Below are 14208 nucleotides of genomic sequence, written 5' to 3'. Positions count from 1 at the left end.
CATCGTTCAATCTACCTCTACTGCGATGTGTTGCCATAAGCCTGGAACACCGGGCTTAGTGGCTCTGGAGACCAAAATATATCCCTGAAGGAAGTTTCTCTCTCGTCTTTCGGGTCCTCTTAGGTGAGGGCGATGAGATTGGAATGTCGATGATGGGAAACAAGCAGGAGGATTGGTTGCGCCGCTAGCTATAAGCTGTTGTTATTCCTCTAGAGTTCGTTCATGATTTGCTGCAAAAAGTGCAGAACCCTTCGGACTGTATCTAGTGCTATCAGCCCTATCCATGGTGCTGCCATGGCCGTCCTTGAATTGATTCATCTAGTCAAGGCTGCTGTTACATTATTCCTTTATGACATGTATCAAGACCTATCGATCCTTTCGCACTTGGTTGTCAGGCCAGCTTTCATCAGCCTCGATGGAGCATCCACCAGTCACATTGGAGGGCTGCATTGGTCAAATTTGACAACATTCCAGACACACAATGTTGGTCGCTTGCATTCTGGTGCTCTGACCGTTACCATACAGAGCTGTTTTGTTGTTTGCGCGATGCACGTTCAGCATTCCGCGGAAAGGTAGGTGATCTGAGCTCTGTTTTCAGCCATACTTAAAGTACATACCACAACCCGGCCATCGCTTTCTTTCCTTCTTCTTCAGCTTCGCTCGACCATTCTCTCTTTATTTGTTACGCTCACTCCTTGTATGTCATCAAGTCATTCGTTTTTCGGGTTCAGCAGACCTTTTTTTGGTGCGTCTGCCTCTTGCAAGCTGCCTGGCATACTTCAGCCAGGATCGTCTACATTAGAATCCATTATCGGTTTCTCTCGACCGCAGCTCCTCTAGTCCCTTACTACACCATGCCTCGTATCAGCAAAAATCTGCCGTTGGCAGCACTTCTGGCAGCTGGTGCTAATGCCCAGATGAGCACAAGCTCTGTCGTCCTCAACCCATCCGACACGGCGGTCACCACAGTGACCTTCTCGACCTGCCCTTCCTCCACGGCCAGCATTACGACCATCACCAATCCCCACACTTCGACCTACACTGGTGCTCCACGACCTGGCTCTGATGGTGATGTCACCACCTATGTTACTGTTTGCCCTGGTTTCTGTACTGGTGGACCATCTTGCACTGGAGGTCTAGGACCGACCACACACACAATCACTGCCACCTGCCCATGCCATGAGGTTGCACCTGGGGGTGTTGGACCGGGCATGATGACTACTGTTGCTGTCTGCGAGACATGCGGTATGGGAGGCACTCCGGTGACTGCCACACTCCACACTCCGATCCCAGCGGCTACTGGTGATACTACACCACCCGGCACTGGCAGCGGTGGCTCTTCCGCACCAGGTGCCGGTACTCCTGGCTCTGCTGGCCCCGACTCTCCTGCTGCCCCGGGCGGGTCTCCTGCTGGCGCTAGTACTCCTGGCGCTTCAGCTGCCCCAGGTACCGGCTCAGGATCGTCTACACCTGGTTCTGGTGCCGCTCCAGGTGGATCGGGTGCCGGCGCTGCCCCAGGTGGATCTGCCGCTGGCGCCGGGACTCCAGGTTCTTCGATGCCTGGCATGGGCTCTGGTGCAGGCTCTGCTTCACCTTCAGGGGCTGCTGGTGGCTCCAAGTACCCCAGCAACACAACCTCGCCGTCCATGTCGAAAGGTGCCGGTAGTGGCAGTGACAACCGCGTTGGATCATCTGCCAGTCCCACACCGTTCCCTGGTGCCGCTTCGAGACTACCCGTCGCTGCTGGTCTCCTTTCTACTGTTGCCGGACTCTGTGGTATCTTGGCTTTTGTTCTGTGATGGGTTTTGACTTGCTGGTTACAGTCTTGCATGGGTAATTGATGTCAGGTATCTGGTCTCTGGGTTGCATTTTGTTCTACATATTTCGTTTGCCTTTCACGTCTTGACTAAGAACAAGCCAAGTCCAACTACTTGTCCTTGTCTGGAGCGGGAAGTGCCCCTTGTATTTCTGCATAGAGAATCTCGGTGCAAAAAGGGATGACCACTCAAGTCAAGATCTAATATCTATTAGGCGTCCGCGGTGTAAATGGGAATTGGTGGAAGACAGCCATAGCAATTATTATTTCCATAAACTTTCATAAACTGCTTTCATGCGCCTGTTCCATAAATATCGCCATCAATCTTACCCCTTCCCTAAATACGACTTCTCCGCTTGTATAGCTGAGAACGGTCGGAACATCCTCGAGCTAGTTTCGTGATGGGAAAAAGATAATGCCAGTAGACATGGAATGCTTTTCCCACACCTGGGGTCATGGACAGAACAACACAGCCGGCCCCAGAGCTTAACTAGCACCTTCACCGCGCAATTGCCGTCAGTCAACCGATACTCCCCCTATCTGTTCACCTGCGGAAGAAAAACAGTCAGCGCGCCATCATGGAGCATACACAGATTTATTGGCAGCATGGCGGCTGGTCTTGCTGCTGAGCAGACACTAAGTATCTAAGCGGTTATGGGATCCTCATAGGAACCACAGGAAACTGACAACAACGGCGTTGGCGTCGTAAATACCGGGTTGACCGTATGGTCTGGGAATAGGTTACGACCTGAAGGTTGCACAAGCTCAGTCAGTGTATCTTGTTGAAGAAAAAGACATTGTTCGCTTTGTGGCTTCTATGAAAATGAAAGTTACCGGTTAGATAATGACGTTGGCAATAGGTAAGTTTACGGCGCACGGTCTATATGAAGCTGTGCCACTGAATACAACAACCCCGTACCTCGAGTATCATTATTCCCCTACCGTCTGCCTTTCCAATACAAGATCCGCATGAGCTCGCTCATGTTGCTCCCTCTCTATGTTAGTGCTACCATACCTCTTTCACCACTGCTGGCTTATCAGGCGTTGTCTTCCCGAAAATGCTGAATGTCAAAAGATCAATTCCTCATACAATGCTGCCGTTGAGGACGAGCTCGAGTCCAGCTGCATAGTCCGACCACAAAATCTAGAAGATGTGGCGACGAGTACCGAACGACATCAGTCCTCTGAGCTGATTTTGGTCCCGTCTAACAGAGTGAGATTGAAGGCCCATCGCCGGTATCAGTTCAGGGCATTCAACGAATTACTCATCAGCAGGAATAAGGCCATAATCTTCACCACTAGGACCCCTGCGCCTGAGCCGTACCTGAACTACCTCACTCCACCTCTTGAGCTCACTTATCCTCTCCTTACCCAACAGGGCAAGAGCACGCATGTTCAACGCGCCCTCTTCGTCCTCTTGAACACCATGCATCATGGCCGCAAGTGCACTACTCCTCCAATTGGGTATGTCCCATCTGCGACTTTGCCAAACAGTGAGTGCAAGGAGGATTGTTGCGAGTGAGACCATAATCAATGGCAACAGCAGCCAAAGCCATCGCACATGAATGTAAGTCTCTAGAACAATGGCGGTCCCGATTGCAACCGTTTCGGACTTCAGGCGCAAATTGTTCGTCATGGCGGTTGCGACGTTGGCCATTATTTGAGGCACATTGGATGGACCTTTGAGAAAGATGACTTCCATGACATCGCTGCTGAAGCTCGGAACTCCGCTGTCGCAATTTGTGGATCCGTTGCCCTTGAATAAATTACCTAAGTAGAACAACAAAGCATTTGCCGACTCATCATCCACCGAGAATGTTAAATTGGACGCAGAGGGTAAATGTCCTTTGGAAACATTGACAATCCAATTCTCGCCCCCTCCCCCTTTGCGTCTGTGGTAACTGGTCTCACCGCCTGTGAAATTGGCTAAGATATATTCGGAGAAGACACCATTCGAAACTTTACCCCAGTATTTCTGTACGCAAAAGTAGAAACCACAGTCGAATGCAGTTGGATTTCTATACATCAAATCATAATCGCTACTGTCCGACGATTGAGTATTTAAGTTAGCGATCAAAATCGTTAGATTGACGAGGTTCCAGAAGCCTGTCGAAGTTTTCTCATTTAGTGATTCATTAGTGCTTGTGTTCATGTAGTTGTTGTATGTAGAATAGTTCTTTCGTGCTTCAGAGTATATGTTGCGCATCGTCAGTCCGTTCGGAAGTGTGGCTTGCATAGTGCAGTTGTTGGGAACGTTGTCCCCGATTCTCGTGGTGTCTACGGGTACGCATACATCCTTGATAGAAGAAGTAACGCCCCGACATCGCGAGCACATAGCCAGGGATGCATACTCTGGGAATGTGCAATTTCCAGTAGGACAATTTGCCGAGACACCAGTACCGGTGACAGATGCGTTATGATAAAATATCCCATTGTAAATTGCAGCTTTCATAGATTGTTCAACTTCATAGGCATAGCCTTGGCTTCGTCCCCGGTAAGTACTCACTAGGCCGTAGGACTGACTGAACGGTACAGATGCAGTCTCATTGATGGTTCTTGAGGGATACAGTACCGACTGTTGAATAAAAGCGTCCGAGACCAGAGCTATCAATGTCACAATGGCGCCAATAGAAGCGAGGTGCCAGGAATGGATTTGGTAGAGGAGCGAAGCCGCGCCCAACGGACCTCTGGAAGCTGCGTCGAACAGCTGGAAGTGCAGCAAGGATCTCTTCTCGTGATGGTACCATGTCCATTTTAGTTGACTCAGGCAAGCGCCAACAGGTAACAACGTTGACCCTTTCATGACCGTGGCTAACGTGGAAAGAACAGAATTCAGGGTGATTGTGTACGTCCAAGCCGATGTAGGACGCTCGCCGTAGATTCCGAGCAAGATCCCAATACTCGCCAAAGAAGCCACGGCTATCGTCAAAGCAGCATACTCAAGAGTCCAGGAGTCGGTTGCGATCCAGGTCCACAATCTCCCAAGCCTGCTGCGAGCCTTTTTCAGTCCTTCTGCTTTGGAACTGTCCTTGAGAGCATGCAGGCAAGACTTGGGTTCAACAGTGGTGGATTCGTGCGGTGAGCGAGAAATATGATCATGCACCAAGCTATAAGATGCAGACTTCAATAACGCAGCCATGTCAACAACAACGATCGCGTTATGTGAAGAATCGAGGCCGATGGTGTGAAGAACGGAGATACTTGTGGGAGCATTTGCAAAGAGTACCTGCTGGCCTGAGATTATGTTTATCTGCTCATCTAGATGGCGAAGCCTCTTGCTCAGCCTCGCCTTCTTTCACCCCTGCTTGACGATGAAACGTACCGATGCTGCTGTGTCTCAGTGCCAGAGTGTCAAAACAAAAGAGCCCCAACCAAACATTCACATTCTCATGTAAACATCTTCGCTAGATATGCTACTAGTTATGATCACTCACCATATGACCACAAGCGCTGTCTTTCAAGATTGCACCATTGATTCAGATATCGGACGGCTAGTGAACCGGTTCTTCATCGTTCTTCTGGCCGGGTTAGAGGTAATCGCTGATCGACAGCCTTTTCCTCCGAGCGTACAGCTTGTGATACCTTCACACAGGGACCCTTGGCCAATAGTAAGGGCCACCTACCTTGATTCATTGTTAGATATGCACAAGCCGGGGGATTGCGTCACCTCTCTGCCGCAGCTATTTCAAGCCTCACAAGACGGGCCGCTGCGTTGTCTGCTCTTTTCTGGAACTGTAGCGAGGACTTGCAACGAAGTCAATCACAGAAGCCTAAAAAGGGGAAGCCGGTGGACTAATCCGCTCCAGCGTCCCGAGCTTGGCACAAAAGTCCACGAAAAGCACTACTGATATAAAACACTGCAAATGAAGAGCAACAAAGCATGCATGATACGAATAATTACGAATAACACCGAATCAGGAGGCTTATGCTGACGTTGTAGACATCTGTCCTTCCATCACAAGGCAGAAACTACCTCGCAAATCGCTGTCTCTGTACGTATTAGGCTAACAAGGTTAACTGGGGAGCCTGGGGCGGCCTCGAAGTGTGCGACAGCGCGGCGACTGTGGAAGCAGTCTGAACACACACCACATGCATGGAGCACAAGAGGATACTTAAGATGGATCTCGCGTTAGTACGCACCGCGATAGAAGTTGGAGAAATATTAGATATCCAGACGAAATACTCCGTATAGAGGACCAATTCGTTCGAACACCGATATCAAAAGACAAAACATACAAATGTACACTGGTGACGCAATTTTGTTTTAAGCGACAAGCTAGGCGGATTGTCTGTATCGTACATTTGCATATTGCCAGCCAGCACCCAGTCGACGATTGGAAGAAAAGAATAGAGACGCACAGTGACCACTGAGATTTTCTGACCCAAGGATACACTCCAGAGAGGAAATTAGAGCTTTTGCATGATTCGTGATCATGTTCGCATCCTTTGTCTGCTCAGTTCGACCATCATTAATGCTCCCTCCACCATCAACACCAACATGACGCTTGCGTTGGTGTAACATCCCCTGTTCGTTACCCATTCCCCTTTACAATTGTCAAGTAAGGAGGGAGGCTATCAGTCGATCTGAATTTAATCCTCACCGACCTGGAACACTAGATTAGCCAATCGTTTAGGCACCTTCGTCGTCATCACCAACTCGGATGGTGCCCTGGCCTTCACCACCGAAGCCATGAGCCCAAAAGCCCTCAACAGATGGGGATCTGTCAAGCAAAGTCAGTATTAATGAGATGATAGTGATCTGGAAACTGAAAACTTACGTGCTAGCCATGCTGTCATGGGTGAAGAGGAGCCAGAAGCCGAAGACCGGTTTGGCAAGAACGTCAAGAACGGCATAGGAGATAATCTCAGCATCGACACTGGCGACACGGGCACCATCGGCAACACCCCAGATGCTGTAATGTATTAGCGAACAGAAAGGCCGAGGGACAGTGACAACTTACATTGGGTAGATGGTCCAGAGGATAAGGGTGAAACCGGCAATTGCACCAAAGAAGGCCTTGGTCTTGCCATCCTTACCGGCGGCGGCGGCACGACCATTGAATGCAAGCTGGTAAACAACGACAAGGTAGGCAATGCAGCCGAAGGCATACCAGCCCCACTTCTGGCCATCGTGGCTGCCAAAAGCAGCGAACATACCGGTCAAGATCATGATAATATCAGCAATAATGGCAACGAGGATGTTGGCGCCACTAAGACCGGCCAAGAGGGCAAGATCGAGCAGCAGGAGTGGGGTAGTGAGACTCCAGTCGATGTAGCGGGCATAGTAGACCTGGCGATAGACGTAGTGGACAATGTCTGGTACATGCTTGTTTTGCTCAACAACCTTGACTTGGTTGTAAGCAATGCCATCTCCTGTTGCCATTGCGAAGTATGAGAGGAAAGCAAAGGTAGTGATGAAGGCGGTGAGGATATGGAAGAGGCGTTTTTGCTGGAAAGATTTAGCTTGTGTGACCGAGCATCTTTGAGGGTTTTCACTCACAACTGGGACCCTGAAGGCCATCGCGTAAAAGGCGATCGAAGACAAGGCCATGATCACGCAGACAACCCTGTTGATGTTAGTTGAAGATGGAACCAATGAGGAGCTGTAGCCAAACAGTACCATAGTGTACGATTGCCAACATCACCGGCTTTCTGATAGACGTTTTCCGGGCCGGGAATGACAGTAGGAATGGGAGCCACCGAGGACGAGGCCTTGACGAGAGCTGTTGGATCCACGATCATCTTGACGGCTAGCAGTAAAATGTAACAGATGTAAGATGTGCTTGACTGATGGATGGGTGTAGATGATACTACACGGCAGAAGAGAGATGTGTACTGAGTGTGATGGATGGATGGATGGATGGGTGGAAGAGAAGAGAAGTGTAGCTAGAGATGGAGAAAGGCGCAGCAGATTTGAGGAGAAGTGGTAGGCAGCTCGGCTGACTAGCTAGCTCGGTGGGTTGGAGCTCTTTCCCGGTTCTGTGCCTATAGTCCAGCTTAGCTTATTTTGGCTGTGGGGGTGGGAGCACAAGCAAGCTTCGCGCATCCAAGCTCCTCCCCTCAGCAATTTACTTAACCACTTCTCCACAGCCGACCTGCATAACGGCGTCATACCACCCAATCTCCAGCCAGAGCGCAGCACCCGTGTCTTCGAAGGTGCGTTGCAGCCAATGGGAACTGTGCTTTACGCCTAGAAGGGTTGGATCATGTGCATCATCAGAACGCTTGCTTGTGCTTCTGGCTTCGGGCGATTACACCTCAAATCATTGTACTGGAGACTTTCTCATGCCGCTAATTCTACGCTGTTTCTGGGCCAAGTCATGATGTAGCCTCTACCTCCTTTCTATCTGTTCCTGGTCTGGAGTCAAGCGAAGCCGTTAGCTACTTTATGTTGCTCACCCCAATGAAGTGACAAGCTGCAAGTGTTGCGAGCTTTGCCTGCGGTGTGTAGTGCGCTGTCCTTGACACCCCAGCTGCATCGCTTTTTCTAAGATTTCCATGTGATCTCACGACAATTTCAGTAGTGCTGTAGTGAAGGCATAGTGCATGTGGTGACGCCGCGGATGAGACAATTAATGCATCAATGGTCTACCCCGCAAGCTGGAACTAACACTGTCCAGACCATACTACGTAGTTTCAAGGTGGCTGGTAATTTCTGGCAAGGACAAGCTCCTCCTTCCCGAGTCAATATAGTTCACACTACCGCCCTGCAATGGTCTGAGATCTCGACTTATCCTTAAACATCAAACTCAGCGATCGAGACAACTGAGTAGCCAGACCACCTCATCCTATCCATCCGCAAAATTGGTCAGCGAAGTACCATTTCTCAGAATCTGATGTCGAGTATCTGCGGTGCCTAGCACACTTAGCATGTTAGAGAAACAGCGTTCAAGGCTAAGAGCCTCGTGTGCTCTGTCAGAACTAATTTACGGAGTAGAGTTGCTAGTGCCAGCTACAGGAGATGGGAACGAAATGAAGGAGCAGGATAAGCTATCGTCGCCGCCGATGTAGATACGAGAAGCTGTGCTGAGACAGAACAAGGTGCTTCGGTCTTGTTCGTACAAATTGTCGGGAGAAATGGATGAATTTAGAACTAAATATACCTCTAGAAGCATAATTATACAGGAGGATTCCAGTGTTCACGGCGGTCCTAGAGGAAGCTCGCAGCCTCGAGCTTGCCTTGTCAAAATGCCCTGTGCGAAGCAGTTTGTTCATCCTGTCGCCTTTTGCAAATCCAGGACCACAGCTCTGCACCGAGCACAAAGCTGCTCTGTTTTGGTATCATTCGCTGCTACAGGCGTGTCAGTGATACCGGCATTGGAGACTTTCAGGTCCTCATTGTAAGCCTGTCCGTCGGCCCTGTAGCGCCAACACCTCGCACACTTGGATGACTTGGGCTTCTGCACTAGTGCCCATCCCTTTGAGCCATCAGGAAACTCAATCGGCTCATTGTACATCCACGTCTGTATCTCCTCGCGGGTAGACAATTCATGCTCCAGCTCGGATACTCTTTCATCGCCGCCCAAAGCAATGCAAAGGTCCGAAACCACAAGCATCTGCCGCATCGCAGAACCCTGCCAGGCAACAAGAGCTTGCTTGCCCGATGGATTGTTTGGCGCCAGCAAGGTGACGAATGACTCCAGCGAAGAGCCCATCAGTTTGGCCGATCTTGCTTTTTCTTGCGCACTTTTCACCGCCGTGTTGGTGGCTAGAAGCACAGGAAGGATGGTGTCGATATCAACATTGTTCCATTCTTTTGGCGCTGGCGTCCATGATCGGTGCAGTGGGTGCACGTCTGAGGCCTTAATGCCCTCAGGGGCATGCTCCCACGACTCTTCGATTAGCAAAGGTGTGACTGGAGCAAGCATTGCCTGCAATTCAGTCAAAATTCGGTAGAGTGTTGTCTGTATCGCTCTTCGTGTTCGGCTTCGGAAATCATCACAGTAGAGAGAGTCCTTGATGGCCTCCACGTAAAGACCCGAAAAGTCAGTATTAATCCATCTGTTAATAGCACTGATGGCTTTATAGAACTCTTTTTCTTCATAGGCAACTCTTACTACCTGCTTGACCTGGAACAACTGAAGCAATGCAATCTGATCCATCTGACTGAGTTCATGGTAGGGCATAAGGTCTGTGGGATTAAAGTCTTTTAGCGCACCAAGCAGAAGCTTGATCGTCACCCTGTACTTGTGCAAAGCTGAGTGCACATTCTTGATCACTGTATCGCTGACGATGACGTCTTTTGTGAAGTCGCTACTGGCAACCCACAAGCGCAACGCGTCAGGCCCTGGAGAAGCCGTGAAAGACCCAGCTTTGCCTTTTCCTCGGTCTTTCTTCAATGAGTCTGGAGGATACGCTGCACCATGAATGATCTCATCCGGCGCAATCACATTTCCTTCAGATTTACTCATTTTTTTGCCTTTCTCATCCAAAGTGAAGCCATGTGTGATAAGGGATCCGAAAGGTGCTGTAGGAACAACAAGATTCCGTGTTGACTGCTGATAAGCGATTCTTGTTAGAACACTGGACTGAAACCAGCCTCGATGCTGATCAGTGCCCTCCAAGTAAACATCTGCCAGTGGTCTTCTGTTGCTTGGAATGCCTCCAGGCAACTGTGTCCAACTTGTACCACTGTCGAACCATACATCCATTGTGTCAGTCCCGCGACGAAAATCCTCGACTCTCGCATGTTGGAGAATTTGGGGCGAAATCCAAGAAGGGTCGTTGGCAGCATCAGACCACCATGCATCAACGCCTCTCTCTTCCACGACACTGATGATGTGGTCAATGCTTTCCGCTGTAAGCACCGCCTCTTCATTGTCAACCCTATACAGGGCTGGAATAGGTACGCCCCAGGCCCTTTGACGTGAGATGCACCACTCGCTCCTATTCTGCAGGAAACTCGTCAATCGCACTTTGCCGCCAGCGGGAAAAAAGTCTACATCCTCGAGAGACGCAATCGCCTCGTTTCGGACACTGCTTACATCAGCAAACCATTGAGCAGTAGCCCGAACAATAACAGGCTCTTTCGTTCGCCAATCATATGGGCTCGAGTGCACGTAATTATAGGAGACGAGCAGACTTTGTTGTTCCTTCAGCAGATTGAGGACAGTCTTGTTACCATCGCTTAGGACTTTTTGACCCTCCAGCAGAGACCCATCGTTTGGCACCGCATCGCCAGTGAAGCATCCTTTGGAATCAACAGGGGCAAGGATGGAAATCTCCTTCGCTTGAATGAGCGGCCATAGTGCGTGATAGTCATCCATCCCATGACCAGGAGCACAGTGAACCAGACCAGTACCAGCATCTGACTTTACGAAGTCTGCATGGAACAGGGGCCGATCAGAATCGTGGATATTGAATAGTGATCTATAGTTTGGTTGAGCGTCCAGGAGCCCAGACCCAGAAATTGTGTGTTGCACATCTTGTAGTTCCTCATTAATGAGCGCGCTAACAAAGTCTAGACGCGATTGCGCAAGCAGAAGATTGCCATGGGCTTTCGAGCGGACGACGACGTACTCCAGATCCTTGCGGACCGCAATTGCTTGATTGGCAGGGATGGTCCATGGTGTCGTAGTCCAGATGACGGCACTAACGAGCTGTTCATCATGACTGAATGGATGCCGAACAAGTGGGAACTTGACAAGGGCGGCTGTAGATACATGATCATCTTTATATTCCAGCTCTGCTTCTGCAAGTGCAGTCTCAGACGAAGGAGACCAATATACGGGCTTGAGTCGGCGATAGATCAATCCTTTGCGGGCCAGCTCCTTAAATACAGACAGCTGCCGAAGCTCGAAGTCCTTGTCCATTGTTTTCCAGTGCCCTGCCCAATCACCCATTACTCCCCATGATTTGAAGCCACTCATTTGTTCTTGGACTGCTGCCTCTGCAAAAGCCCTCGCAGCCTTCCGCACAGCAAGGGCATCATGGTCGCCGCCTTTCTTCCAGTCATGGCGTTCAAGCGCTTTGAGCTCAATTGGAAGACCGTGACAATCCCATCCTGGAACATAGCTTACTCGTTTGCCCTGTGCAAGCTGGGTTCTGCACACAATGTCCTTCAAAATCTTATTCAACGCATGCCCGATATGCAGAGTGCCGTTCGCGTACGGAGGACCATCGTGGAGCGTAAAAGTATTGTCGGCAGACCTTTCTCGGCGCTGCCACGAATACAGGTCATCGGCACATCGTTGGATATATCGCGCTGTGTCTTTGGCAGAAGGACGCGCCGGAAACGAGGATTTTGGTAGCAGAAGCGTAGATGACCATGACTTGACAGCTTGTTTGGCAGCTGTAGTCATGCTACAGTTTGAGCATACTTCTGTCTGCGTAGCTGCTCGGCACAATGGGAGAATGATGTCTTGGTAAAAACTGGTCCTTACGGATTCTAACTACGATTCAGATTTCCACTAAACGAGGTGCCTCCTAATTCACGTTACAAGGACGTATTATTATTATTGTAATGAGCACACTTAGAAATGGTACATTAGAGAGTCTTATTATATTGTTGTGGGTAAGATTGATACCAGTATGTCATCTTTGCCTCGCGGTCCCAACAATTGTCCGTTTAGATGATCTCCCAATGCTCATTCCCACGCTTGCTAAATGTAGCAAAAAGCAGGTCTAAGTACGTTGTCCGTCAGTAGACAGTCAAACAGCTCACAGTTCCATTCTTGACCACCTCAAACAAAAGGCCTGGGAATCCGAACAACTCCGTGTTGCCGAGGCCTTGAACTCCATCTGAGGACTCCAGTCCACCTGTCCCATGTGGGGAAGCATTGTCCTCCCATCCACCCAATAACTCCACAGAAGATTCAGGACTTTCACCCCAACCCCGATTCAGGACCATACCTCGTTGCATAGACCTTTCCTCATCTTCAGAACGATACGAGCCATGCCACATACGCTTAAGTACATCCGAGACGTCTTCAAAGGGCATCTCTGACGACAACAATTCTACTCCAACCCCAGTTGGGCCAGTCTGAATTGACCACCTGCTTCTTCGATGGCGATTGAATGGATAGGATCCTGGCACGTTTGCATGGAACAAGATCTTGGTTACTCTCAATTCTGGTCCAAAGAGTGGTGTTCCATGTCTTGCCTCAGTGCCTGGAAAAGGAGGCGACTTTGAGGTTGGAAACGATACGAAGGCGTCAAAGCCATGATGAAAGTAGTTGAAAAAACACTCCGGATTGACCACATCTTTGTCCGCGGAATTTGAAGGCTGTTCACGATCAGATCCCTCGCTGTAGCTCTGGGTCGATGAGTGATCGGTATCCACGGATGTGGCTCGACCTACAGGAGATGTGCTCTCAAGCCCAGGAATGCGATATTCGACATCATTTCCGTGTATTGAAATACGATTGTCATTCTTCCGATAGATCGCATCAGGTGGTCCAAATTCGGCTATCAAATCTTGAGGAGTCGTCTCACTCAAATGTACCCAAAATGAAGGCATGAAACGTCGTACAAACTCAATCTGCCCCTGTCCATAAATTCGAGCCTCTTCCACCTCATCCGGAGCCAGATCTTTGTCTTTGCCAGATAGGGCTATCGACCTTGGAAACTGTGGTTGCTTTGTGAAAAGAGTTGCTCTTGCTTCGGACCAGGAAGAACCTTGGAAAATAGCCATTGATATGGCCGGCAAGGATGCGGTAGAGGACAGCAGGGAGACAAAGTCAGCGCGTTCCGACCATGAGCTTTGCAATAAGGGGAAGCAGAAGGCTACCCCAGGATACGACAGCACATATGTACCGCGATCCGAGACGCTCCGAGACGTCGGAGGAATATATTCGCCAGGGTAGGAAGGGCCGAAGAGTCGATTGTACACGTGTCGAAAAGCTGGCCCTTTTTGCTTTGGATCTTGCTCATTGAGTCCATCACTTGTACTTTTAGATCGTCGAAGTAGCTCAGTGCCTTTGTATGTCAGTGACGCTTTGGAGAAGTCGAGCACTTCGATCAGCCGTAGACGCTGATCTGGGCCATCAAATTGGAGACGGATTCCGCTGCTAGCAAGGTCTAGGATAACAGGGTGAAGGACAGGTTCGTTCGAGGAATAAGATAGATCAATGGAAGGGTAGCTTTGCGGCTGAGCTTTGAGGCGGGTCAGGATGTTGTGAAGAGACGCTCCTAATGCTGCGAGAGATTAGTACCTGATTCTAAAGAAAGGGTGGAAATACTTGCTCAAGAAGCCGAGGCCTCTGCCGGGATAGATCTGTGTATGCCCATGTTGGCTGGCCATGACAACCTCCGATCTTCAGAGCACTGAGTAAGTAAAGAGGACATCCTTAAGACTTGAGCATCATGAAACTTAGAAGACTTTCAGAGAGCATCATGTGTTCTGTAAAGCAAACCCCTTGTGCTCAATGTCCAGGCACACTGGTTGTCATCTG

At 49.7% G+C, this 14208-nt stretch overlaps 5 protein-coding genes across 5 annotated transcripts; 1 reads left to right on the top strand and 4 right to left on the bottom strand.

Moving 5' to 3' along the window:
* Nucleotides 1-854: 854 nt before the first annotated feature.
* EPUS_00643 (uncharacterized protein) lies at nt 855-1799 on the top strand (the record flags this gene model as incomplete). The annotated part of the gene is made up of 1 exon (XM_007804672.1): nt 855-1799. One exon carries the CDS (start codon nt 855-857, stop codon nt 1797-1799), a length of 945 nt encoding a protein of 314 aa, XP_007802863.1.
* A 1278-nt stretch (nt 1800-3077) lies between these two features.
* Nucleotides 3078-4955, bottom strand: EPUS_00642 (uncharacterized protein; the record flags this gene model as incomplete). The annotated part of the gene is made up of 1 exon (XM_007804671.1): nt 3078-4955. The coding sequence occupies one exon, from the start codon at nt 4953-4955 to the stop codon at nt 3078-3080; it is 1878 nt and encodes a 625-aa protein (XP_007802862.1).
* A 1491-nt stretch (nt 4956-6446) lies between these two features.
* EPUS_00641 (uncharacterized protein) lies at nt 6447-7558 on the bottom strand (the record flags this gene model as incomplete). Its single annotated transcript, XM_007804670.1, has 5 exons — nt 6447-6537; nt 6595-6729; nt 6778-7265; nt 7317-7383; nt 7437-7558. The coding sequence occupies 5 exons, from the start codon at nt 7556-7558 to the stop codon at nt 6447-6449; spliced, it is 903 nt and encodes a 300-aa protein (XP_007802861.1).
* A 1469-nt stretch (nt 7559-9027) lies between these two features.
* Nucleotides 9028-12117, bottom strand: EPUS_00640 (uncharacterized protein; the record flags this gene model as incomplete). The annotated part of the gene is made up of 1 exon (XM_007804669.1): nt 9028-12117. The coding sequence occupies one exon, from the start codon at nt 12115-12117 to the stop codon at nt 9028-9030; it is 3090 nt and encodes a 1029-aa protein (XP_007802860.1).
* Nucleotides 12118-12455: 338 nt separating this feature from the next.
* Nucleotides 12456-13448, bottom strand: EPUS_00639 (uncharacterized protein; the record flags this gene model as incomplete). The annotated part of the gene is made up of 1 exon (XM_007804668.1): nt 12456-13448. The coding sequence occupies one exon, from the start codon at nt 13446-13448 to the stop codon at nt 12456-12458; it is 993 nt and encodes a 330-aa protein (XP_007802859.1).
* Between the last annotated feature and the right edge of the window lie 760 nt (nt 13449-14208).

The sequence above is a fragment of the Endocarpon pusillum genome, assembly GCF_000464535.1.
Source record: "Endocarpon pusillum Z07020 unplaced genomic scaffold scaffold344, whole genome shotgun sequence".
NCBI classification, from domain to species: Eukaryota; Fungi; Ascomycota; class Eurotiomycetes; order Verrucariales; family Verrucariaceae; genus Endocarpon; species Endocarpon pusillum.
The sequence above is the reverse complement of the archived record's forward strand: the minus strand, read 5'-3'. Positions and strand labels throughout refer to the sequence as shown.